The following is a 26,582-nucleotide window of genomic DNA, read 5'->3' on the forward strand; positions in this document are numbered from 1 at the left end:
ATTCTCGTACACAGATATATGTATATATACGTGTACACCCATTTCATCAGCTTTATATAAAAACAGAAAAAAAAAAAAATAATTCACAATAATAATAATAATAACAATATTAATAATAACGATGAACCAAAGTGAACAAATACATTCATAAATATTTATTTTTACGGCAATCTTTTTCGATTGATTTATTCATTTATTTAGTTTATTTTATTCATTCGTATTTCTCTTTTTTCATTTTCTGTTTTTTCGCATTCGTAGTTTTGATTTAATGCAGTGATATGGAAGGAAGTTGTAAAATATTTGTTGAGAACTAAAATTTGATTGATATCGTTCACAACCAATGGACAAACCGAACAACATGAGGGGAGGTCTCTCCTCCCCCATCCTTTTTCCCCCGTGTCATTAATTTTTCTTGACGGTGTCTTAAAATGTAGTGGAAAAAGATCGACTCATATCTGTAAATAATATGTTTTATACATTACATATATATAAAACGTATACTTATATACATCTACGTACATACATATGGGTAATATATAAGACTGCGTCAGGAGCGGGTTTTTGTTGATTTTTTTAACTTATTTATCAGTTTTTTTATTTATTTCTTTATTTTTTTTCGATCATCTTTTGAGAAGCTTTCCTCCCCCGGCACACCCCGTGTTTTCCCCTTTCTCCTTTTCTTCCCGCAACGCAATTCCCTTATTTCCTTTATCTTGCGGGCAGTTAACCAAGCGTGTGAATCATTGTTCCGTACAAAAACCGAGACCCTCTCTAATCATGAGATTATTATTTGGAAAATACTTTTTCACATATATATACGAACTCATAATTTTGTTTTTTGTTTTATTCTCGATATAATTTATATAGGAGAAGGCGGGGCAAAACGGGGGAACCCATGAGAAGGAAAGAAAAAACCATGTCAATCCAGAATGATTTTTGAAGTTCTTTTCTATAATCATTGTAATAATTTTTACAAAATTTTTCGCTATCCCATTCCGCTCGCTACCCTATATTGCCCTGCCTTTCCCTACATACGAGATTTCCGAACATCTGTATACCCGAATGGGATAATTAGACAACTTCAAAATCAGAAAAACAAAAACTATTCTGATATTGATACATTAAGCTCCGTTATCGTGCATGCGTACGCGATGTGATGTCGGTTTTTCGCGGTGTGGATGAGAATTATAATGTACCCCGAAAAGTTATCACGCTCCATAAATCTTGTGAAAGCAAAGACTGATGTCAAGGCTTCGTGTATATATTATATACGCAATGAGTGAAGGGAAGGAAAAGTAAAAAAAAAAAAAAAAGAGAATACGTCGCTAAGATTATGTCTGAGAAAATGTACGTATGATGATGAAGAGAAATAACATTATCCAGCTGTAATAATCGTGCAGACATTACTGGCAATGCTATCTTTATTATTGTTTTCATTATTATTATGTGTATAATACAGCCAACGGAATGTAAATTTCAGTTGTTGAGCATCGTGCTTTTTTATTTTAATTTTGTTTACCTAACAATAAGTATACCCACCTCATATACTGAACCTAAATTCACTGACCTTTTTGCAGAAGTAATTCAGGTTTTTCTTGTTCTTTTTTTTTTGTTGTCTTTTTTCCGTTTTTTCCCCTCGAATACTTTATTATACCGTAGAAAATTATGTGTAAAAAGGACGAGCACTTTAGAATTTATTTTTTCTCACTTTCTTTTTTCTCTTTTTTTTTTTTCTTCCTCATTCTTGATCCCTACCTCGGGATGAATGTCAAATAAATTTCAATAGAACGAACAAGATAAATTTGAAAGTGGACGCTTTTTCTTTTTTCTTGTTCAATTTCTTTTTTACCTTTTTGAAATTTGCATAGTTTTTTTTTCTCACGTTTAATTGTCGCAACTAAACGTGAAATCGTTGGATGTACTGGAAGAGAAATTTATCACGTCACGCCCCACAGTGTACGTAATTCTTCGTTTTTAAATATATATATACACACATTTCTATGTGGTTGGATATCTTCTTTTTTTCCATCGTCATGTGCATATCGTGTAGTCGGTTATATACTCGTTAGGAATATAAGTGTGAGTATATAATATAGTCGAGTGATGATATAATCTATAAGTATGTCAAGCGCCATCAACCCTTCACTCAAAACCCAACCAACCACCACCTCGAAGAGTTTCTAGACGTGCGGAAATAAATGCAATCAGCAACGATCATCTTCAGGTGTATGAGGTACATTACACCGATAGAAGGAAAACTCCTCGAAACTTCTTCGAGTCGAAAGAAAGAAAAAAGTAAGAAAGAATGAAAGGGAAAGGACCTTATTAAAGTGGGAAAAAGAAGAAAAGGAATTTCTCTATCTGTATCCATCTATCTACGATCACGGATCAAAGAACGCAAGCCGCTATCCAAACCCCGCGTGAATATTTTTTGTCTTTCTCTTTTTTTTTTTCCATTTTATGTTCTACGTCGTCCATCGTCTGCGTCAACTCTATACAGGATTTAAGAGAATTCGATTTTCGACAAATTTTTTATACAAATTCGACGAAGGGTGTACACTGTATAATACGAATAAATACCGTCACCCGTATGAAACGAAATAATGCAACAGAAAAAAAAAATCATATCGTATCTGAATTATTTTTTTTTTTTTTCTCTACACACGGTTTACTTACACGGTATGTAACATATGTGAATAAATCTAATGCGAATTTAGTGGGACAGTGGGAACTGCAACACTGATTTTTTTTACCGTTAATATTCATTAGGACGTCGCTGCGCGAGAGTTTCGGATGGGAATGAGGTGTGGATATGTATATGTATAGATATATAAAAATTATATACATACGTACGTATTTATGTGTATATAGTATACAGTTATGAGTATGGGGGTGAACTTGCGAAGGCTGGGGACAGGGATGGTTGGGAGTTTTGTTGTACTCTTTGTCACCCGGGTCTTTGTGATTTTAAATTAATGACGTCCCTGTACCGCTTTCGCTAACGATCTTAAGCGAGCTACAGTAGGAAGGGGGAGGAAGCTGCGCCGAGATGAAGAGAAAGATGTATATATACGTATACACACGGGGCACGTCGCGCTCTACAATACAGACGAATACACAGAGCAGGACGGAAGGAGTAGAGGAAAATAAAGAAAACTTCGAAGCTAACGAATCAACAAAAAATGCGCTCCTCAATTATTTCCATTTATTTCGTTCGATTTTTTTCTCTCGCCAATTAATCGTTCGCTTTCCTATTTCGCGAAATTTTTAAAACATCGCGCGACTACCGAATCGAGCTACCATGGTTATTCAACGCTGTTTACGGTGCCGGGGGAAGTTGGTATCAGCCATCGCCCAGAGATCGTTGTTTCGAAAGACCTTTTCGTATTACACGTTACCGCACAGTGACGAAGACAGAGTGATGTAATTACCGCGTTGAAACTTTCTTGATAGATAATCTCTACGTGCAAGATGGTTATGTCGGGTACCTACAGCTATAACTATACGTATTCGCATACCTCGTACGTACGTACACAACCTACGGGGTGACGCCGAAAAAAGCAACCGTTTTCGTCCAAATCGTAATGGTCCAAGAGTCAAAAGAGCTCGATGGATTCGCGCCAGAAATTATTCTTTTCCCGATCCATCTGCGAACCGGAACAACGCAACTTTCGTCGTAAATTCCAAAATTTGGAAAAAAAAAACCTGAGAGACGAATTTCGAAAAATTCGATAACGCAGAGTGTTATAATTACCCGGTGTACCCATGGTAGTTTCTTCAAAGAAATAGACTCCTCGGTACCGCCCGAAATGACGTGGGTCGTTGACTTTCATTACATACTTCACCCCGTAGAAGATCTGCGGGGTAGAAATTTTTATTTCCTTAAATCTGAATTCACTTTCGGTACCGGTAAAACGTACATAACATTAAAACACTGTTTATGTATACATATATTTTGCACACGCCTCTAATGATGGATTACACTAACAACGTTTTTCTCCTTTTTACACCCTGGTGTGCACCATAAAATGATGGATTCCACGCGAAACGGGCAACAAAAAAGAAGAGAAAAAACGAAAAGAAAAACTGTCGCGAATTTTTTTTTTTCACCCATTTTTTTTCATTTATCTTTATGAACGTTCTGTTATACATACCCTCGACAGAACATTAGCGAGTCTTTCAAAGTACATTTTATTTTTGGTGCACGCGTTTTTGGAGATTACAAAATTTCTGCATCTCTTTTTTTCTCCTCCGAAGCGATTTACAGGATTGTAATTTGCGTTGGGTATATCTCGAGTAATTTTGCCACAATTTCAATTCTTCCAGGTTTCGATCTGGTTCGAATCAGTCGATTTCCGAGAGAGAAACAAAAAGAGGAGAAGAATTGGACATGAATAATCGCGCGACAAAATTACCCGTAAAATATCGCTCGATCAATTCACGGCTAATTTATGCAAGGAAGTTCGTTTTAAACTGTTTGAAAACTGGGACTCGTTAGCGAACGAAACTCAACTCGTCGTTTTAGGTATGGAGTTCCGGCGGTGCAGTAAATGTACATGCCTACACACACACACACACACACACACACACACACACACACACACACGTGTACATATACGTGCATACATAAAGTACGGATACATACAAGTGATTCGCGAAAATGTTCGTCCGCTCGAGGGACGTTTAAAATTTCGTTCCAATGTAACACATTCCTCGCTCAACGATCCGTACCGCGAAAGAAAAAGGTGACCATTTTTTTTATTTATTTTTTTTTTTTTTTCCCAACGGTGAAAAATTTTCGCATCATTTTTCTCCGTTTTTACCGTAATCTCGAAGGGCGTGAGAAAATTGTGAGTTTGAAAATATCGCGGGTGATTCTTTGTTTTTTTTCTCCTCTGCAGACTGTCAGATCGTGCGAATAGGTGAAATCTTGACAGTTCGATGTCGTCGAATAGGTGGTATATAAATCGGTGACGTTCGTATAAAAATGAAGAACTGTTTTTTGGTTCTTTTTTTTCCGTGATATACATATGTATAACTATACACTACACAGGAGAATCGTACTTGGATATACGGGGAAAGGAAATAAGAATAATAAGAATAAGTAGAAGAAGAAGAAGAAGAAGAGGGAGGAGGAGGTTTGGTTGTTGACTGTTCCAGCCCGTTAGCTGAACATGGCAGCGATTTATGAGATCCAATATCGAAAACGCCATTTCTTTTATAATAACGTCATATACCGCGGGACGCGCGAGTGGAAAAGAGGCGCGTCACATATACATACAGTTGAGTATAGATGAGTATAGTGTGGGGTAGAAGAAGAAAATAGCATCAGGAAGGAAGCAAGGACTTGCAGAAAAATCAAGGAAAAGAAAAGAAGATATCATTCCTCTCCTTTTCTTCCTACTCCATCCCACGCACTATCCTCTCAGATTTCTTTCCTTTCACCCCCGTGGTTACCCCCTTCCACGCCCCCCAAAACCCAACCCCCTCATCGCTAAATACATTTCCAAACTTTTTATATATCAATCAACTTTTGGAATCACATCACGTTCCTTCGAGGACCTAGAAAAAAAATCAAATTATTCTTTGATCTCGCAGGTTTTCTCTCTTCTTTTTTTTTTGTTTTTTTTTTATATTCTCATACGATATATTTGCTGATCCTAGAAAAAATAAATAAATAAGTAAAGCAAATCCATCATCGGAAGACAAAAGCTAAAAAACACGTCATTGTCAATTAATCTCGACTTCAGGAATTGAATGATTTTGTTTTTCTACAAATTTACCGTTTATTTTCGGTCACATTTGGACCGCGTAGACGTTGTTGTAAAAATAGGTATATTATATCTCGCGCAGGACATATTTTTTTTTCGTTTTGTTTGGTAAAGATATTTCTCTCGATACCCTCGATTTTCCTCGGCGACACGAGAAGATATAGTCCTTTGCTGCACGGTTTTCATCCTCATTCTTCTTCGCTGCCACTGCAGCGACGGGGGTTTAGGAGTTAAAGAATATAAGAGTCCTATCGTATAGTGTGATTGATAACAGATTATTATATAGGTGCGAATTCGGAAATGTAGGACAATAGGAGATTATTACCAACGATATCTTATAACACATCTCCAGCTCCTCCAACGCTCTGCACCCCTGCGCCGCTTTTTCTTTCACCCCCAGTCGCTACAAATATTGGCTTTCAATTTGCCGTACAACCACCGGGAAAACTACTCGAAAACAATAAATTCCAACCCTTACGCGAACCCGCGGATGCGAGAACACGTTTGTCTGTGTATTATACAGCTGGTCCGCCGGTGTTCTATAGGGAAACTCTTCTAAAGCGCCGGATCGGATACATTTTTTTTCCTCGTCTAAAATCAACGGAATCAAACGATGTGCGAGCGAGACTCCAGATGATCGTTTCGAAAATTCTCACATACGGGAGAACGGGATTACGAATGTTCCCTTATCATGAATAGTATATGTATATTTATTTCCTATAAAAAAAAAAAAGAATACAAAATGGCGAACACCCGATTTTAGCCTATTTTTGCACTTGGATTGGCCGGAAAGGTGTCCCAGAGTTCGCCAAAGGTCGAGATCGTGATATCTCCAAATGGAACCGGAGATTTGCTGACAAAAATTATCTTGAGAGTTATTCGATTTTTTTTTTTTTCTTCGTTTTCGCGCAATTTCAAATTGAAAACCGCGATTTTGGATAACTTTGAATCGTTTTACATCGGAACTGAGGCACTGTGAAAATTTTTTGGTCATCCACGTTCACGTAGACGGACTCGACTCTTCCCGAATCAGACCTTTGGCGCGACTCACCCAGTATATATGCGTTTAAGGTGCATAATTTAATTACAAACGTGGGGTGGCAAAAGAGAGGTCAACCTGAAATTCAGGCTAATCGATCTTTTATTATTCACACATCACCGCGTCTATAACCGTCCGTCCCCGGTAAATCTGTGCGGGGAATTATCTGTATATGTATACCTGCATATATGCAATATGAAAAGCACTACAGTTTCATTGATAAAAACCGTAGAGACTATATCGTGTGCTATGATTTACTTTTTATTCTTTTTCATTATAGGAAGTTATATGTGAATTTTTGAACCCGGATTTGAATTTTTCGATAGCCTAAGCATTTTTTCAAATCCCACATTTATTTTGTCGAAGAGAGGGCGGGAATTTGAGTAAAATTTATGTAAACAGGTATTCGAGAGTTTTAGTTTTCCTGAAAATTTTAATATTTGGATTTAAGAAACGAAAGCGAATTTTCCGTTTTTCGGAGGCGAGAAAAAAATACAAAAATTTTGAATCATATAGGATTCATTTATTACTTTTGCCATACTTAAGGTAAATGCAGATTTTCTCTTTTTGACCCATGAGAGAAACCAAAAAGACAAATAAATAGAAAGAAGTATTAAAAGGAAATTTGTATTTCTTTGTCGAGACTAAAGAGAATTATATGATGTCTACAGCTGTAGACAGAAACGAATGTTCACCCGCAATTAGGGTGATTAAAAAAAATCTACGGTTGCCCTACAACTCAGGGGTTTGATGTACCTAATATATATTGTACGTACAGGGTGGCAGAATTTCTGAGAATTGGATATATTGCGAAGGATATTTTTATCCAATTTGAAGGTGTGAAATTTATTTTTCCTCATTCGACTCGTGTTCCCAATTTTTTTGATCAAAGAAAATTTTGATTCGTCGTAATTTTGGATTGAAATAATCAAGCACGTAAATCAATCTAGTTTCGAATCACGAAGAAGTTAATTAGTATTTTTCGATTAAAATCTAATTAAACTGTTCGAAAAAGGAAGAAACGGAAAAGAGGACGGTGTGACCGTGTAAAATGTACGAGGCCGTGTACATCGGTATAAATGCATAAAAAGTTGAAAAGTTGATGCCTCTCCGTGCCCCCTTGGCTTGAATTTCCAGAGGATTTAATAATTCGCTGAAATTTAGGAATTTTTCTACGCTTTAATTCGCACCGTTGAATCTCCTAATTATACAGGTATATAAAGATGAAAAACTTGAGATATCCACGGCATCGGTGGCTACAGTCCACGTCCCTTTAACCCCCAACGATTCGATCGCGAAGAATTAATGAGATGGTTATAAGACAAGTTCATAATTTCCGATCACAAGCCCCGTGAAATCAGAGATTAAAATATTTCGCCGAATAAACTCATCGACCGAATAACTCTCTCTGATAACGAGATTGACGAGGGTTCCCTTTTTTATTTTGTGTTTCTTTTTTTTTTCTTTTAATTTAAATCACAGCTTTTTATTCTCGAAAAATGTCGATAACCGACATTTGCACCATGTGCGGTATATTTGTTGATAAAAATCATCATAACTGGGTGGGTAAATTCTATTAACAATCGTCGATGATTTTTAATAGTACTAATCGTCATCCTATTCGGTTCGTATTGATTAATAATGTACTCGAATCCTGATTTGTGGATAATTAATTAAATACATTGCGGTTGACATTAATTACAAACCAGTCACTGATTGTGAGCTCACCTTGATTATATCAACGTGAAAAAGCGTTGAAATTTTCATTTTCAATCTCTGCAAAAAAAAAAAAAAACAAACGCGTTGTTTGATTTACTAATAAATTAATGATTATATTCTTGTTTCTCTCTCCCATTATACACGTTATGTGTGTACAACTTATGCGTTATCACGATCACGTCATCTACAACGATTATAAAATCAATCTATTGCACATTCAGATCTGATTCAGTCCCTACAAATTAATATAGGAGCTTTTCGTAATCCTTCTTCTATTATATCGCGATTGCAAATCGAATTTTGGAAATACCAGATAATGTATAGACATATGTGCGATAGGGAATTTCATAACGAATCAATTATAACCTAATGCGCGACTCTTCGATTATTTGACCTCCTTTTCTCCTCTTTTTTCTTCGACATTCTTCGTCGTCATTATTTTTTATTTATAGATAATTTCCGGTATTAACGATTCTCGGTCACTGTTCACACATTGTACGGCCATAATAAGAACTCCCTGATGGTAAAAAAATTGAAAAAAAAAATAATAATTAATCGTCAAATTCAACTCCGTCGCTACGAGATCCAACCCGATTGATTCGAAGTGGTTCCGAACGCATTATATGTAATTTATATAATTCCACATATACACACGCGTTAAATACACACATATGTGTATACCTACCAATGTATATGCGCCTACATACGCACAGAGTATTACGCCGACGAATCGCGATATGGTGGAAATGCAGCGGAGCAAATAACGCCCGACAAATATACATACCAATCTGGCAGCCTTCCTACTTTTTCGATTCACAAACATTTACATATATTCGTACACACACGCGAATATATGTGTACATATAAACATATATATATTTTAAACATATTATATGTACCTATATCCCGATGCAATCGCTACCTCTATGTACTATATAATGTATATGAAATTGCTGGTGCACCACGCCAAGGTTTACATGCTAACACTTGAGGCTGCATCCATGCATAGATAACCATCGCACACCCCCTGGCTGCGGTGGTTCCAACGGGGGCGGGGGATGGGGGGTCGCGTCAGGTAAACAACCCTCATCTCAAAGCTATCGAATTCAACTGTGAAACTGCATGAAGTAAGTAAGTACTTTTGGCTGGTACTACGCGGACTCTGCACCGTTGCAGGTGTGCGATACGTATACGCGTATATGTCACCATCGAAGCACTAGGTGCTAACTGTGGGTTAGACACAAAATGAGAATCGGAGATCAAAAATCAAGATGAAAAGGACACGTCTCAAAACGTGGAGAAAAGAAAGTTCTCTGGTGCATAATTGTCATTTCGTTGAACCGATGATTTGCACTGTGTGAGCAAGTTGATGATTAACGTGGTTGCATATACACAGTTTATGTATTCATAACTAGACATATATGTGTGTGTGTGTGTGTGTTTACGTTCTGATGGTGATAAGGTCTTGTGTTATATCACGTACCATATAACATACCCTAAACTCGATCTACGAGGCGTGAAACCGTTTATCAAACTCAATGTGGATTCATTGGGCCATTTTCGGATGCACAAGAAACGTACATAATGTTACACAGTTGGTAACGTTGTAGGTACCTATATGACGCACATACTCCGCGAAATAGGCCTTATATGGATTCCCATGAATTTCAATGTTTGAGAAAAGAGAAAAAAAAAGAAAAGTGGAACGTAAAGACGACCCTGTTGCGGTAAGCTCGAGAATCCGTCTTTTAAAAAATTCCTAAATTGGTATTAGAACAAAATAATTCAACCTCAATGTTCAATGTTATTGTAATACAATTATTTTGTGATTGTGGTTTTTTTTTTTTTTTCATATATATTTTCGATTCTGCATAATATCATTAACGTACATATTCCGGTTGTTGTACATTAACAATCTGGAGGGGAATGAAATTCGGCAATTAGAATTCAACGTAGAAAAGCAGCTCCGCAGGATATGATGTATAAAGACGTCTGAGAACAATTAAAATCGTAAAATGTGAAATCGGAAAACTAATACCTGATATGATAATTCGCGTTGAATTTTTTTTCCAACGTGAATCCAGATTCTTATATAAATTTCAAAACTACGTTTACCATTACACTTAATTTCAGATATTGTAAGAGGGATAAAAAAATGAATGATCAAACAGATTCATCGTTAAAGAATTAAAAAAATTATTAATCCATTTCCTTTTTTCGTTCATCAGAATTTGTCTTTATTATACACCGCGTGCTTAATTTTTTCGGATTAGTTTTTCGATAAATTTAAATTCCGAGCGAGTTTACGACGTTAAAATTAAATTGGATTTCGTATAATATAAAATAAACTCCGCGGGAATCGCTGCGGCCGGCGCGGGGGCCGGCGTATGCATGCTGAATTTAACCACCATTTGAAATTCTTTATAGCACTAATACTCAAGTCGGAGACGAATATTGTGTATCGAAACTTCACTTCTCAATGAATTTCAACCGTCTTCCAATTATGGACCGTGGAAACTTTTCTTTTATCGCACCGAAAAAAAAAGAAGAATTCTCGGGAAAAATTGACCGATTGAATTCCGTCGATGGAAATTCGAAATTTGTTACAATCTAAAAATCTCACAGCTATAGACGTACGTCTAGTCGTTTACGTAATTTCTCGCGACGAATTTTCTCTCCCATCTCAACTCCTCGCTGGATTCTCTTCGGAGTATTTGGGCTACTCTGTACCAAATTTAGATCAGTCAGCTTCAAACTGGCGTCGCGACGGCTCTTTTCGCGTTACCGAGAAGGTATACTAAAATAATTTCCTCGATACGTTCTCTGTGCCTTAGATCGCGTTCTCCGGTTTGCTGGAAATTTTAACGATAACGAGTGAATAAAATATTTGAAAGAATAATGAAAATATGGTTCGTCCGCTAAACTCGTAATCGATTAAATTCATCTTTAACATACCTATGCATATTTGTTTCGAAGAGTGGGGAATATAAAAATTTAAAAAAAAAAGAAAAGAAAAATCAAGAAACGGTGAGTGAGATGTACGTATGTTTCGAAAAATCTCATTATAATTATTTGAATACGAAATTTTGATTTTCGAACAAAAATGTTCTTTCTACTCTTTGGATTCTTTTTGATTAATTGATTGTTTAGACCTTTAGTTAAACGATTAATGAAGTTGATATACATATATGTACCTGTGCACAAATATAATTACATATAGTTGGACTACGAGCGCGTAAAAATTGTGCAGCCTCGAATAGATAGTATTGAAACGAGTATAATGACGTCGTTAAATAATCCTGTAGGTTATAGGGGATGCGATACCGTAGCTTTATGCCCGGCTGCGCGAATTCTCTTACGATTTTTCTTCTTTTTTTCTCTTTTTCAAAAAACACAAAAGAAATAAATAATGAATGATAATAAAATAAAAAGAAAATAAATGGACTTATACGCTTCCAAATGAATTGAAAAAAATCTCCCAAAATTTAAGCTTTTAATATCAACTATGAGATGGTCCGCATTTCTTGCAAAATAAAATTGGTGATATCTTTGGAACGGATGGACGGATTCAAAATAAAAATTGACACCGGTAGATTTTTTGGGTCGCTGATTACAAATCTGAAGTCAGATTCGCAAAATTCTAATTCAATCGTAACTCTCAAGTTTCTGATTCCTATGACCTTTGATTTCTATACGATGCGCGAAAAGTGGAAATACGCATTTTACGATCGACGGACTTCGACGAAAATGAGTATCTGGAGATTTACCGAGCTGCCCAAAGAGAAACTGATTGTGAGTTAAGAACCGCGAAATTCATAACAGGGAATCCTCCCTGGCAGCGAATCTCAAAGTATTCGAATTTTGATTGATAATTTGAGCACCAGACTTTACAGGTCACTGTCCACTCATTGAACATTGAATTGAATTGAAGAATCGTTACGATGAATAATATTGTTTCGACCACGAATAACGGAAAGTTCAAAGGCTGGCTCACAGTCAGCCCAAACCCGCTTGTTTAAGTCGTATTCGTGCTAGATTGAGGTTTACTCAACTTTTGCCTACTTCGTATATAGGGAATCTTTCACGCTCTATTATACGGTTTCCCGTGTCATCGCTACGTAATAACGTACCCCCTCCCCGATATAGGTACAATAATATGTATAGATATTCTCATATGTATGTTACATACCTCGTACGAATCGCATTCATGTGTGTATAGAGGTATGTCCGTATGATGCGTTTCAGCAGTTGGCTTGTACGGTCTACCGACATTCCAAGTCTGTTTTTGATTTTTTTTCTTTTAACTTCTTTTTTCACAGCTACAAGAATTTTGCAAACAAAAAAAAAAAAAAAAGATAAGATGTAGAGTCTGTAGGAAAAGGGTAAAAAATTAAAGAAAGTCAACATGAAAAATAAATGATAAAGTTAGTTATATAAATATATATGTACATATATCTGGAAAACCTCCTAGGATCTACCTACATGTATAGTTATAGGTATTATACATGTACATGTAAAGCTCGCGACTCGTTCAAACAGTTGGAAAATATTTCATACATTATATCGCATATCGTATGTATATACGTACGTACACTGTCTGGACACATGTAAATATATATCAACTCGCATATACACATTATATATTTTTCGAAAACTGAGAGAGAAAAAAATCAAAAATCACAAACAAAATAGCTACAAAGTTTTATCGTTATACAGGTGAATAACTACAAGTGGGTGTACAGTAGGAAAAGCTATGTAGTTAAAGCTGTGGTTTGCAAAATATTTCCCCAGAGTTTCAAATACAGGTATATAGGTATACGTATTATATATATACTTGTACCTATGCACCCGAGGAAAGCAACTGCTCCGGTAGTTTGATGTTGTAAAGAAAGAGAAGAAAAAAATTAGCCAGATTCAGAGTTTTTCCGATTCATCTATATGTGGCTACATAAATTTTTTTTTTCTGCCGTTCGAAATTACGATTTCAATTCATTATACATTATTTATAATTAGTGATCTTGATTTTCTTTCGTTTTATTTTATTTGATTTTTTTATATCGTACCAGTTCGACCGAGGGTATTTAAAAATTTTGCACGAAACGAATCGCGTTGAGTGGACTAGCTTTTCCTGTTTTTTTTTTTTGTTTTTTTTTTCCGTTTTATTTTCGTCTAAATCAAAGTTCAAGTTTCGTACCTAACCGCTCGATAGATTCAGTGGTAATTATGAGTTAGGTATAGGTCGGTATGTATACCTAAGGTAGGTATGAAATTATTTGAAGGTCTTCGAGCACCAGCTACACCGCGAATATTCTGCTTAATTAGCGGTGTAACAAACCTAATTAACGCACCTCGTTACACCCACGATTTTCAATTCAAGACGTAACCCAAAAAACAAACGGGAGTAGGTACATATACCTACTTACTGTTAGGTATGTATGCATTTGCTATCTAGGTAACCCATATACGTGCACCGGTGTGGGATGGTGAAAATGAAATACATTCGTTCTCGTTCAACCACACGAAATCGAACGTGAAACAATTTTGATTTTGATTTTTGTCTCTAGTAAAAATTTGATCTCGATTATTCGGTCACGACGAGCTTTTTTTGAAAAGATGTGGGAAAATTAGCGTTATTCATTACGAATAGACAAAATAGAAAATAAAGAAATAGTCTAATGAATATCACGTGGCGCGCTGAACCGCCATTTATTTATGACAATTGTTTATACGTATCCGCAAAGAATATATGGAAGCGTTTCGAACGTAACTGATACGTCTCGATAAGGTATTATTACTATTAAGTTATTTTTTCACATACTCATGCGACTTCTAAGCCGAACGAGGTCGCACGCTCCAATTATGTAGCCCTTGCATGCAATCCACCTGACATTTACAATTAGCTGTAGCACGATGCACTGCGGTTTTGATTACACGGTTTGACAACATCACTAAAATATCCGAAGCGTCGCGAGAAAACATCGACATTTTTCACTTGAAACTTTTCTTTTATTTTATACATAAACTGGAAAACTTGATCTCAATTGACACCTCTTGTACGCGCGCACTGCTGTTTCACTTATTAGAGTTCTAATTTTTTATCTTCTTCTTTGACTTTCTTCTTCTTCTTTTTTTTGTGATTTATTTTTTGGTTTTTAAGCACTCACAGTTTCCCTTCTGCGATATCTCGTTTCGAGTTTAGATCGACCGTTGAAAGATCAGCGCGTGCTTTCAAAAAACGAAGGTCGGAAAAAACTCAAAAATCGCATCGAAGTCCGTCACGTGATGGGGTAGTAACCAACGAAACGAACCGCAACCGGAATTTGACCTCGGAGGAATCGGCGAAGAGAATGAAAAAGATGTACGGATAACGGATGTGGGCGCGACGAAAATACGACTCGAAAAAAGGGGGAGGGAAAAAAGAAAAAAGAACTTAAAATAAAAAGAAAAAAAAAAAAAAACGTCAACGATCGCGTCGGAATCGTCCGACTTGCTCGATGCAATCCATCAGTGTGCTCGTCGCGAGGAGAAGTCGACGTTTCCCTTCGACCATCAGGGCTTTAGTTTAACCTATAGTTTGATGGCCTCTCCGTGGAAAAAAAGTTCACGCGTAACTAGCGGAGGGGTTCACAGTTGATTGAAACTAATAAACTATTCATTGAAATCTTTTGTACGGTAACCTTTTCAAAATCGTTTTATATTTCTTAAACGTCGTCGTTATAACTGTTCTCATTTTTTTTTTTTATGTATTTATTTATTTAGTTATTTTTTTTTCGCAATATTAATTCATTTCGAAGTAGTCACTCACAATTTACGTTACTATTTATGACTAAAGAATGTCTCGGTACCGGCAGATGTGTTTTTTTTCTGTATTCCGCTTTGAAAAATCAAATGGTCAGTTTGTTTTTTTTTTTTTTTAACACACAATAATGTCGATCCAAACGGTTTTCGAGAGAAGCGGGGTTTTTTCTAAAAATTTTCGGTCTCGTTTGCCACCGATTTTACGTACTGCTGTCTATACACTTACTTATAAGAAGCCAATCATGCGCTCCGATTAGTATCCCCGTATAATAATCGCCGCTCATGACCTGTCAATCGATATTATATTTACGTTCAAGGCTGACGTACCATTATGCAAAACCAGATGTATATGTATAATACGTGATTCACTTATTCGAAGAGAAAAAAAATTCTCTCCAATTTTGATCTTTTAGTTATGAATAATTATCTTCTAGATAAGAAAAAAAATTTCTCTCCAATTTAGATCGGGATGTAATTGGTATCATGAAGCCCTTGATTAATTTTTATTCAAAAATCATGGTAACAAATTTGAATCAATTATTAATTATTTTTTTTACTCAATTTTCAAAAAGTATATAGATACATACGTCTTTTCGCGTTGAAGGATCTGGAGGCTAATTAATAATCCTTATAATTACTTAATTAGAGTTTAGTCAATCATCCGCTCTGTTGGTTAGCTATATATCTTTGAAGAAATCTTATAACGTGTCTCTTATAGAGAGAGAATCTGAATGTCTTGAGATTACACGCGCGTATAATCTTTCATCATCTGTCAATCGATGAAGCTTTATGTGTATACGTATATCCCGGCATACATAAAAAAAGGAAGCTTTCCCCGCCCCGATACGCCATGTACAAGGTATACCTATACGTGTGCGATCCGTAACCTGTTTCTTTTTGAATATTTTATTTATTCAGATGATATTCCGTCTGCGGGTCGCTATAAGATATCGTAAGGGTGGAGGTTGAAAATTTCATTATAAATCTTCCTCATTATATCAGCGGAAGTGTATAAAGGTGGTCGAGATTTGCGGCGTTGGTGTCATCCGAAGCTAGGGGATGAACTGCCGAAGCGAATGGGGTCGTTGGATGGTAATTGAGGTGTAACTGGAATCGTAGGAAAATTGAGGTAACCCCCCGTTGCTCGGCGTCATTTATGCAGGGGATTGAATACGGGTGGAGGGGATGAAGATGCTCGCGAAGCAGCGTAGGCGACGCCTCGCATCGCTTCTCGTGGTGGGTATAATCTATCCACGTGTACGCATGGACACCTATAACGTCTACGTAAACGGGTCGTCATCGCCGAAGTAATCGCCAGAGAATTCCGTAAAAGCTCGAGTCGCCTCGTTCCCCCCCTCGCCGAATCGCACCCTATTTAGAAAAAAAGCGAAACCGCATGATCCAAATTTCCATGGGTGGGTATGTGGGGGTGCCCAAAATAAACGAATCGATAAACGGAGGCCTCTTTCATTTTTCAAACTACATCCGTCCCCGCCATAGCGACGCACGACCGTTCTGCTGATCTTCATTTCTCAACCTTATAAAACTTCGTAAAAAGAGACAACAATTTTTAAAGCACGAATCTTCATTCTCAATCCACTATGGGTATCGTCCGTTCTCCCAATCGTTATTCGACGGCGGTTTTATCCCGCCCGATTATTTATTTCGTCCCGTTAGGCAAACACTTTCTTTTAACCTGTTTCTTTTTTTTTTTTTTTCTCTCTCTTCTCTTTGTAATCACGTGTGATCGGCTAATGGGCTATCAACATCGGGGTGATTCCAGCAATAAGTGTACGTCCATAAAACAGCGCTTCGATAACTGTTAACACCTTTTATTTTCTTCAGTTTTATTTTATTCTATCTTTTTTTCTTTTTTTTTTTTTTTCGTTAGAGGGCTCAGTTCCTTCCATTCTCTGACTTTTTCTACACGCGGATCAACGATCAGCTCGGCAGGAGCCGAAACGGAAGGGTAAAAAAGGGACGGAATAGAAATTCTTTTTCTCTCTTTTCTTCTATTTTCACCTTCCTTTCTCGCCGATGATTTTATTCCTCCAAGCAAACGTATAGGTGCACGAGTATACAGGTATATATATTTACAGATAGATGTTACAATATGCGTCAAGTAAAAAACACGGTCCTCATTTTTTCTAAAGTTTCCTCTCCTTGTTTTTCGATTTTTGTTACCAAATCTAAAAAACGTCGCACACGCGATGTGTATCTAAGATTCTTTTAAAACTCCATGCGAAATGAGAGGCGATTTTTTAGTCCGATATGAACATGGGAGGGTGCAATCTAAGTGTATGAAAAAAAAAATGCCCGTATTTAATTTTTTCTTTAAAATATAAACATGTGTATTCTTTGAAATCTTTTTTCTTATCCCTCTATATAAATGAAAAAATCTTGTACCAAAAACAAATGAAAGGAAGGAAATTTTTAATATTCAGATTATATTGACAATATTACAACATGAAGAATTTTTCGGGAGCCCGAGCTTAGCTGGAGTCAGGTAGCCACGGGCATGCGGTTTGTTGTGGGGCGTCACCTCTGCTCAGCCCCCAAGGTGACGTCTCACAACAAAGCGCTACACTGCTGGCTACCTGACTCCAGCAAAGCTCGGGCCCCCTCGTAGACCGAGAAATTCAAATATTACCCCTTACGATTTTTTCAATTTTTGGCCAAACATTTTTATTTTAATAAATTGATCGTATGGCGATTTTCTTATGTATTTTGACCTCGGGGATCCGAATCTGAAAGAAACATTGATCTATCTCTAAAATTGACCGAGTTATCGCCAATTTTCAGCTTTTTGGGGCCAAAAAGAAAAAATTGATTTTTCAGTCTATCACAGTGTAATTTGAGCTCAGGAATCCAAATCTGGAGAAGAAATTGATCTACCTGCAAAAATGAACGAGTTATCCCCATTTTTTCGCGATTTTTGGCATAAATTTGAGAATATCTCGAAGGGAAAAAATCGTGGCTCGATTTGGACAACGGATTCGTGTTCCTGGGGTCAAAATACATAAGAAAAGTGCCATACGATCAATTTTAAAAAATGAAAATTTTTGGTCAAAATTTGAAAAAATCGTAAGGGGTACCCCTTGGAAAAATCTCAAATTTTGGCCAAAAATTTTTATTTTAAAAAATTGATCGTATTGCACTTTTCTTAAGTATTTTGACCTCAGGAACACGAATCCGTTGTCCAAATCGAGCCACGATTTTTTTCCTTCGAGATATCTTCAAATTTGTACCAAAAAATGTGAAAAAATGAGGATAACTCGGTAATTTTTACAGATAGATCAATATTTCTTTCGGATTCGGATTTCTGAGCTCAAATTACATTGAGATAGGTTAAAAGATCAATTTTTTATTTTTGACCCCAAAAAGCTGAAAATTGGCGATAACTCGGTCAATTTTAGAGATGGATCAATTTTTCTTTTAGATTCGGATTTCTGAGGTCAAAATACGTCAGAAAAGCATGTTAAACCCAATCAAAACAATGATTTATTTTTTGCTCAAAATCGAATTTTTTTTTGCTTCTTCAAGAGTAATCACATATATAATCAGCTCAGGAATCTAAATCTGGAAGCCAGAATCATCTATTCACGCAATCGATCAAGTAATCAGGTGGAAAAAAATTTTTCCTTGATATTTTGAGGTAGCCCACTCGTTTTTTGAATAAATAATTAATCAAGTGGGGTACTTTCAGCAATAAAATCGCGACGAACTTCATGTTGTAATATTGTTATCATAATCTGAATATTAAAAATATCCTTCCTTGCATTTGTTTTTGGTACAAGACTTTTTTATTTATATAGACGGATAAGAACGACAAAAAAAGAGAATGATGGAAATATACCCATGTAGGGATGAAAGGGATGTAAGTTGCTCGTTTCTTGCCGGTGAGTTTGTCTTATGTTGTACATAAGGCTTGTGATAGTATTCAAGAAATTTGTGAATCAGATTCGGGACTTTCGATTCCTTGTCAGCTTTCGCGCTTTGCTTGATTTAAAGTTGAATACCATCCAAGCGAAATCATGTGCAAACATATTCGTCATTAATAATTCTAACAGCGTTATCCCAACGATATAAAAATCAAAAATTGAAAGTAGGTAGTAACGTACGTTATTTATTTATTGACTATTTTTATTTAAATTTGTTACCCTTCGGTCTCCTATTTTCAATTTACGATGGAAGAAGAACAAAATTTCGGACCGCATTCGTCACTCGATATAGAATTGAAAAACATGAGAATCGAGAGCTTAATTTCGAATTTATAGAGAAATAAAATAAATCAATGAAAAAAAAAAAAAAATAATGCCAAAGGTGGAATTTGTAAATGGAGGCTGGAATAAATCAAAATCGAAGGTATATAGGTGCTCCGATATTTTGTCGCTCGAAGAATTTGAAATTTGGATTAATCAAGAATAAACAGAGGTTATTTAGCCCCGTGAACTTTAGAGCCATTCTTCAAGCTCGACAATCCTCTTCGGAGTTCGGTTAAATCCATTCCCAAACTTCTTGTCACGTTTACTATATACGTTATACGTATATATGCTGTATATATTACTCTTCATTTGTGAGAGATTTGAGAAAAAGTTAGGGAGGGTTAAAGTTCGTATATATACCCACTTAAATTTGTAGAATTATTGGATCAATTGAGAAAATCAGTGTGAATCTATAGGTATACAAGTACACCCATAGGACAGGCCATCTCAACACGTTATTTATGTCTTTCAGAAAGAGAAAAAAAGGTTTGACAATCCAAATCTAAACTTCGATCTTTGAAAATAATTGAATCAAAAAACGGGTGTATTTTATTATGTCAGGAAGCATGGCTACGGACGTTCAAAAACTAGTTTGATACTCAAAACATTTCTGATTGGCCATTTTATTTTATTCATCTTGATTTTTTTCTGAAACACATATGACGTGTACCAAAATGTGGTAGACCAGGGCTGCGTCGCGCTGATGCGAAAAATATTTGATTATCTCCCGAGATAGAAGAGAAGATGAATAAAAAAGAGGAGACAACAAAATGGCCGCTCCGGTAGCAGTTACACGGGTAGAGGGATAGGCACAACGGTTTCCGAAAGTAAAACTTTCGCGCGGACCGCGAAATAAACTTTCTTTTCTCAAACATCAGGTCGAGGTGTGGGTGGCGAATGGGGGAAATCACCCCGTGCAGCTTTTGCCTTACAAGCCAACTCCGCAAAGAGAAACCCCAGCTACAGCCATTGGTCTCTGAGTTGCCACCGTAAATACAGCTGGGTTTAATGGGTGTTTGCATAAATAGCAGAGTTGTGGATCTAGCCAACAGCGAACTGGGCGCATACCTATATGTATATATATATATATATAAATACATGTACTTATGAGGCGGTCAACTGCACATTGCACACGAACATACAACCAACTTCGTACATCTGGTCTCGAGATTTTTCCATGAAAAGAACAAATACATACAATCCAATTTTATCAAGCTTTGCTGATTAATTTACCGCAGATCGAGCGAATAGATTATCTTAATAAAATGATCATCTGACCCATGTTCATCATCATTTGGCATACTACAATTATTTTACTTTCTGATTTTTCAACAGACAGCTCTTTTCCTGTCCGGAATCGCAGCATGAGGGCAGCTACAACCACCATTTGGATTTTCGTCACTTTGATTTTTCACGCGTCCTGTGCTCCTAGCGTTATCAAAATCGGTAAGTTTTATTCGTTTTAATTTTCTTATTCTCGCTTTCGAAGATAAAATCCAAAACATATTTTTTCTCTGTTACATTTGGTTTGTTCTAAAACAAAAAAGAGCGAAGGAAAAGAAAAAATGATACAAACCAATAGTCGAATAAATCCAATATTACGTATTCCATTTTTTCTTTTCTCTTTAACTTAGTTTTTCAAAAGTTCTTGTATGCATAAACATTCTACTAACACAATTCGGATAGTCTTCGAGTGGGTATGTAGGTAGCTTGTAGTACCTATACATACCCATACATATATGGAATATAAGAAGTATACAGCTGAAATTTATATTCTATATCCCAACACTCCAGTTCAGGAAATAGACAAGACAACTTATCGACTTCTTATCGAGGGATTATACGGCGATCCGTTCGTAACGTGTACAGGGTGTTGAAAAACAATTTCATATCTCGTCACGATTTATCCTTAGAGAGAAAAAAAAAATTCTTATTTATAACGAACTAGAATTCCACAGAGAGTCATCGAATCAACATTATTTCGATCGATTGCGAAATTATATCGATCAAATAATTGAAATTCAAGCTCTCTTGAAATAATCGAGCTTTTTTCCTCTCGCTTTTCAATGAAAATTCCACTCGAATAGCTCGATTCGACAATATGATAATATTAGGCATACGTGTATCGGGATGTTTGCCAAGGGTGAGAATCTCAGATTCTCCCCCCGAAGGAGAGCACGAGAACAGTTTTTCGTAGGAAAATGAAATGCGGAAGAAAAAAAACCGGGGTAATAATGATAGCTTTTTATGCCCCCGAGAGCGTTTACCCGAAACATACAAACATACGAGAGTTTGCATTATAACGAGCGTCACAAGGATAATATTTATTAGGTATATAGAAAAACGGATAATATTATAAGTTCATATCCGTGGTGCTACAAAGGATGTGCTAAACGTAGGGTAGGAAAAGTGAAAAAAAATACATGCATTCTGCAGAAATCTTACCTTTAAACATTCCGTAACGAAATATGAGAGTAAATATTCAGGGTTATTTTTTGTTTCTCGTTTCATCGTCATTTCATGTGATTTTATTTAACTTTGCTTTAGTTTATTTCATTTTATTTGTTGTTCTTATTTTTTTTTCCCTCCCTTTGGGGACGCATATATTTCAAATGGAAATTACTTAGGATCCCTGACCTTTTTTTTTTTTCTTTCGAAGCTTATAGATCAAGAGAGGTCCTGTATTTTATACCGTGGGATGTATTCTACCAGCTTGTCTTGATTTTCATTCCTTCATAAAGAAAAACCAGGATAGATAAAATACGTACACTTTCGATTTATATGAAGAGACCGCTGAACCCGAATCAATTTGAACGATACCTGTATGAGTTTCTATATTTTTAAACGAAATCTATGAAAAAGATATTTCTCAAATTTTTAACATACATATAGTATCTATATGTGGAAATAAATTCGCTATTAAAACATACCCCGATTACTTTGGTTGAATAGATTTTACTTTATTGGTGAAGTTTAACGAATTGATCTCTCCTCGTATAGATGTGTACCTTGCACACACATACCAACACAAATGTACATATACATACCCGCCGTTTTCAATAAGCATTTGTCAATGCAGTTGCGCAATAAACTTCGTTCCCTTTATCCAAGTATTCTTCGTTATAGGTTACACGGCCACTCCTCGATAGAAGATTAATTATCCATTCTTAGGGAGTACAAAGTCTCTTTAAATTGTAGATCTCTTCAGAAGACCAAATTTTTTACTCTTCCATTTTCGAAACGAGCTTTTTTCCACGGGGGAACAATTATTGTTGGATAAACCAAAAAACAATAAAAATACTCCCGCGAATTTTCTCTTTTTTTTCAAACTTCCTCTTCGCGACCTGATATCGCGTTCCCAATTGGTATACGGGTACCTATAACTTTTGAATTTCCTCGAACTCTCGGCACGTCGTCCATTAAAAAGTAAAGGGTGGAATCATAGATGTGGAATGATTTAGACCGCGAAACGTGGCCGTGAATACAGACTTGGAAATTTTATACGAACATAGTTTCAATACGTGTCGATGGTACAGCCTCTCCTCTTTTTTTGTTTCTTGTTTTTTTTTTATTTTTTTTTGGTTTTTCGGTTTTTTACTATTTTTGTATAGAAAATGTTTCATACGTGCGGTTGTAGATACATTTTTCTGCAGACGACGTATAGGTATTTATATGTACAGTATATATGGGAAACGCCCACTTTTCAGAAAAGTTTTCTCTACATACCACATACTATTTACGTTCATATACATGTACAAAATACGTGCTCGTATTCATCGGGCGTATGCATTAAAAAATAATAATAAATTCCGTGCATTCACTCGAATTTATACATCTGAGCATATTTTTTTCATGTATGTACAAATATATGTAATTATGCAATTTAGTCAAATTATTCATGCATTCCCAGAAATATAACTAGCAAATTGCAAAAGCCTGATTCAAAAAAGAAAAGATACCCTACAATTCACGGCTCTGATTTCAGATTGTTGAAAATTATTGTTTCATAAATTTTCTTCAATGAAAAAAACAAGGGAATTTAAAAGTAATTCGGGAATGAAAATATCTCTATTTTTTTTCGGTTGGTTTTCAGGTGAAAAGCAAAGTAGTGAATGCAACGGGTTTTCTAATCAGTTTTAAAAGTGGGCAAGGGACCTTGCAGAGCGTTGTGGGAAAGAGAAAATCTTTGCGGACGTTTATTGATATAAATGTTCCTTATTGTTAGCCAGCGGTATAGTGTGTACAAGGATCGATCCTTAACCCAGCGAGAAGGAATCTCGCTTCCTTTAGTCGGATCCCTCAGGCTTCCTTTCCATCCACTCTCGTCAGCATTATGCCAATGGAATTGGTCGATTGAACTAGAAAGGTGTACAACATGTATATCGAATACATGAATACATACGTATTTACATACACTTATTGTATGTACCCCCACATAACACACATTATTCAAGGTTGCTCCACCCCCACACTTGATATACGGGGTGTTCAATTTTTAGTACGAAAACATTGTTTCTCAATTAGTGCTCAATTTGAATTCTAACCCGATTAGTTCTAATATTGAAATAGAAAAATCGAATTTCGTGGGAAAGAATAGATACGAAAATTCTCTCATCGTTTTCCAGAATTATATCGAACACGCCATCTTATACTCTGTTTGAATTTGGACACCCTGTGCTTGTAAGATATCTCATCTCTCTGCATCACCAATTTTCTGTGCAATCTATAAGTACCTATATGTAGATACAGCACACATGTATATGCATCTTTATATAACATTTACAAGAGGAATGGTATGTGCGCTAAGGATGCGGAAGTTATTTCCTTTTTCATTCTTTGATCACGGGACTCGATTCGTTTTTTTTCATCTCTTTTTTTCTTACTATAAATATAAAAGTACACATATTAATGTATATACACGCATGACCTGACATACACGTGTACGGATATACGTGCACCTACATTATCCTCAAAGTGCTTTTTCATTATTTTCATATTTTTTCTATTTTTTCTTTCACTTCTCTTCTTGTTCCACCCTCAATTTCCCTCCGCATAAATATCCACGTATGTGCATTGGTATGTAATCTGCGCTAAGATGCGAAAGGTATTTCCGTCTTCAACTTTGATCTCTGACCTATATATGTGTCACGTGTGTATTGGTACGTATACGCATACATCTATGTGTATATATCCGTAGAGAGCATTTTCATTTTGAGTTTTACAATTTGGTTCTCTCGTTTTTTTTTCTTCTCTTCCCCTCATTTCGCCCTCAATTTTTCCGAATAAGTTTTAAGAGTTCTGTTGAATCTGTGCACATAGATACGAATGTATGTTATATAACGTACATGTACATGAGATCGATGAATTGTAAACGCGAGTTGATAAAAATTCCTCACATCGCACGTATGGAACTAAAATTATATCGGTGCGTTCGTCGATTCTGATGTCCAACTACTTCGTTTTCTCGTGTCTTTTTCTTTCTTTACAATTATTACATTGATATGAATATACACGGAACAGCGCCACTGTATAAATTTGCTGCGATATAGTGTAGTTTGCGATAATTGTAAAACGGGAATATTGCACATAATGACGTAATAAATGATAATGAAATTGAAATTTGAGAAATTTTTTTCCCCCTTATTTAATAGCTAAGTTTAGCGGAATCGTAATTATTTACGGTAAAGATATAGCCATAATTATTAGAGCCGTAACTTATTTGATAGTTATATCGAAAATGCCGGGAATTCTCTACGAATTTAATAAGACACAACCTGACCTGAGTGAAGTTGAATTCAATGCAGATAATAGTTATATAAGTTTAATTAAACCAACCCTCGAGCTATTGAGCTCACCCGCGCGATCAACCACTATCTGATTTTACTGAAATATATGTATACATATATGAATATTATATACATATGTATTAAGTTTATGTATCTGTAATCTGTGCTGTATGTGGAAAACGCCATCTTGTTCGAGAACCGCGTGGCGTTATTATGCATAACCACATAAATGGAATTATTTCTTTTCAATCAATGTTATATTAGTTCTCGCCCTTTCATTGTCATATCGGATATCATATACGCGACAAAGGTTAAACTTTTCATTTGTTTCTCACAGCGTAGAATAAATTATTCCCTTTACCCTCGATTCCTGACGATCGAAAGAAAGGTACACGAACGTTGCAGGATTTTTTTGTTGTTGAAATTTTCATCATTTTCCCGTCACATCTTCCATTTTTTATTCCTTCTTCATTTCACCTGTGAAAACATCACTCTTTCATGAAACCCCAATGCAAATTGCATCCGTACGTAATTAATCCAAAAAGTTAGTTTCAACCACATACAACTATACCTACCCTCGTCAATTTCATATTAAAACATTGTCGTTAACGACCAACTTCATTTTCGATTACGTCGAGTTCTTTCTCTACTTTTATCCGTCAAACTTTTCTTTTTATATCAATTTTTTTTTATCCAAATTTCTTCTGCGAATTTCGGTATCGTCAATTAAACTATTAATTGTATATTTAATGCGTATGCGTCGTTTCTGCTGTCATACGCGAGTGTGCATACTAAAACCTAACTCACACTCAATTGCACCTGCGAAATGTTCAGGTAATTATCTAATCAAATTCCCCCTTTGCATTATTCATTTTTCTTTTTTATTCAAGGTCAGAACTGAAGCTATGTGAAAATGAAAAAAAAAAAAATTGTCACATGTTGTATAATAATCGTTATAATTGTGCAATAAATTTTGCTAGTGGATCCACTATGTGTAGGTAGAAATGTATAATCGACAAAAAGTGATAAGAAAATATGAATTTTGAGTTTTTATTTCCACTATTCTAACTCACCTGCACGTAACATGTAACTAATCGACTGATAGGTAAATTAAAAAAAAAAAAAAAGAAAGAAAAATAGAATTCTTTTCAATTTTGAAAAGTGGGGAATTTATATCCGCTGGTGCATAGACGTATAAATAGGG

At 35.8% G+C, this 26,582-nt stretch overlaps 2 protein-coding genes and 1 long non-coding RNA gene across 8 annotated transcripts in view; 1 reads left to right on the forward strand and 2 right to left on the reverse strand.

The window, feature by feature from the left end:
- LOC105690594 (glutamate receptor ionotropic, kainate 2) overlaps nucleotides 1-15,042 on the reverse strand; it is a 150,419-nt gene extending 135,377 nt beyond the window's left edge. For 3 of the 4 annotated variants that reach the window (XM_048656459.1, XM_048656455.1, XM_048656456.1), the window contains exon 1: nucleotides 14,348-15,042. The gene's annotated coding sequence lies outside the window, so the exon portion shown is untranslated. Of the gene's footprint in view, nucleotides 1-12,718; nucleotides 12,849-14,347 lie in introns of all 4 variants that reach the window. The other variant, XM_048656458.1, reaches the window with a different exon arrangement.
- Nucleotides 11,260-26,582, forward strand: part of LOC105690593 (glutamate receptor ionotropic, kainate 2-like) — a 36,119-nt gene continuing 20,796 nt past the window's right edge. The window contains exons 1-2 of the mRNA XM_025746306.2: nucleotides 11,260-11,567; nucleotides 20,928-21,038. Coding sequence (XP_025602091.2) covers nucleotides 20,957-21,038 — 82 coding nt within the window. The 5' untranslated portion in view covers nucleotides 11,260-11,567; nucleotides 20,928-20,956. The remainder of the gene's footprint in view (nucleotides 11,568-20,927; nucleotides 21,039-26,582) is intronic.
- On the reverse strand, nucleotides 23,766-26,177 carry LOC110117247. Of its 3 annotated transcripts, none has more exons than XR_002305924.2 (2): nucleotides 25,954-26,177; nucleotides 23,766-25,855 (listed from the first exon to the last, which is right to left on the reverse strand). It is a non-coding gene; the product is annotated as an uncharacterized LOC110117247 (long non-coding RNA). The 3 variants fall into 3 exon arrangements; XR_007278827.1 differs by having other exon boundaries at nucleotides 23,766-25,871; nucleotides 25,954-26,095; XR_007278828.1 differs by having other exon boundaries at nucleotides 25,942-26,083.

This window comes from Athalia rosae, chromosome 6 (assembly GCF_917208135.1).
Source record: "Athalia rosae chromosome 6, iyAthRosa1.1, whole genome shotgun sequence".
NCBI lineage: Eukaryota > Metazoa > Arthropoda > Insecta > Hymenoptera > Athaliidae > Athalia > Athalia rosae.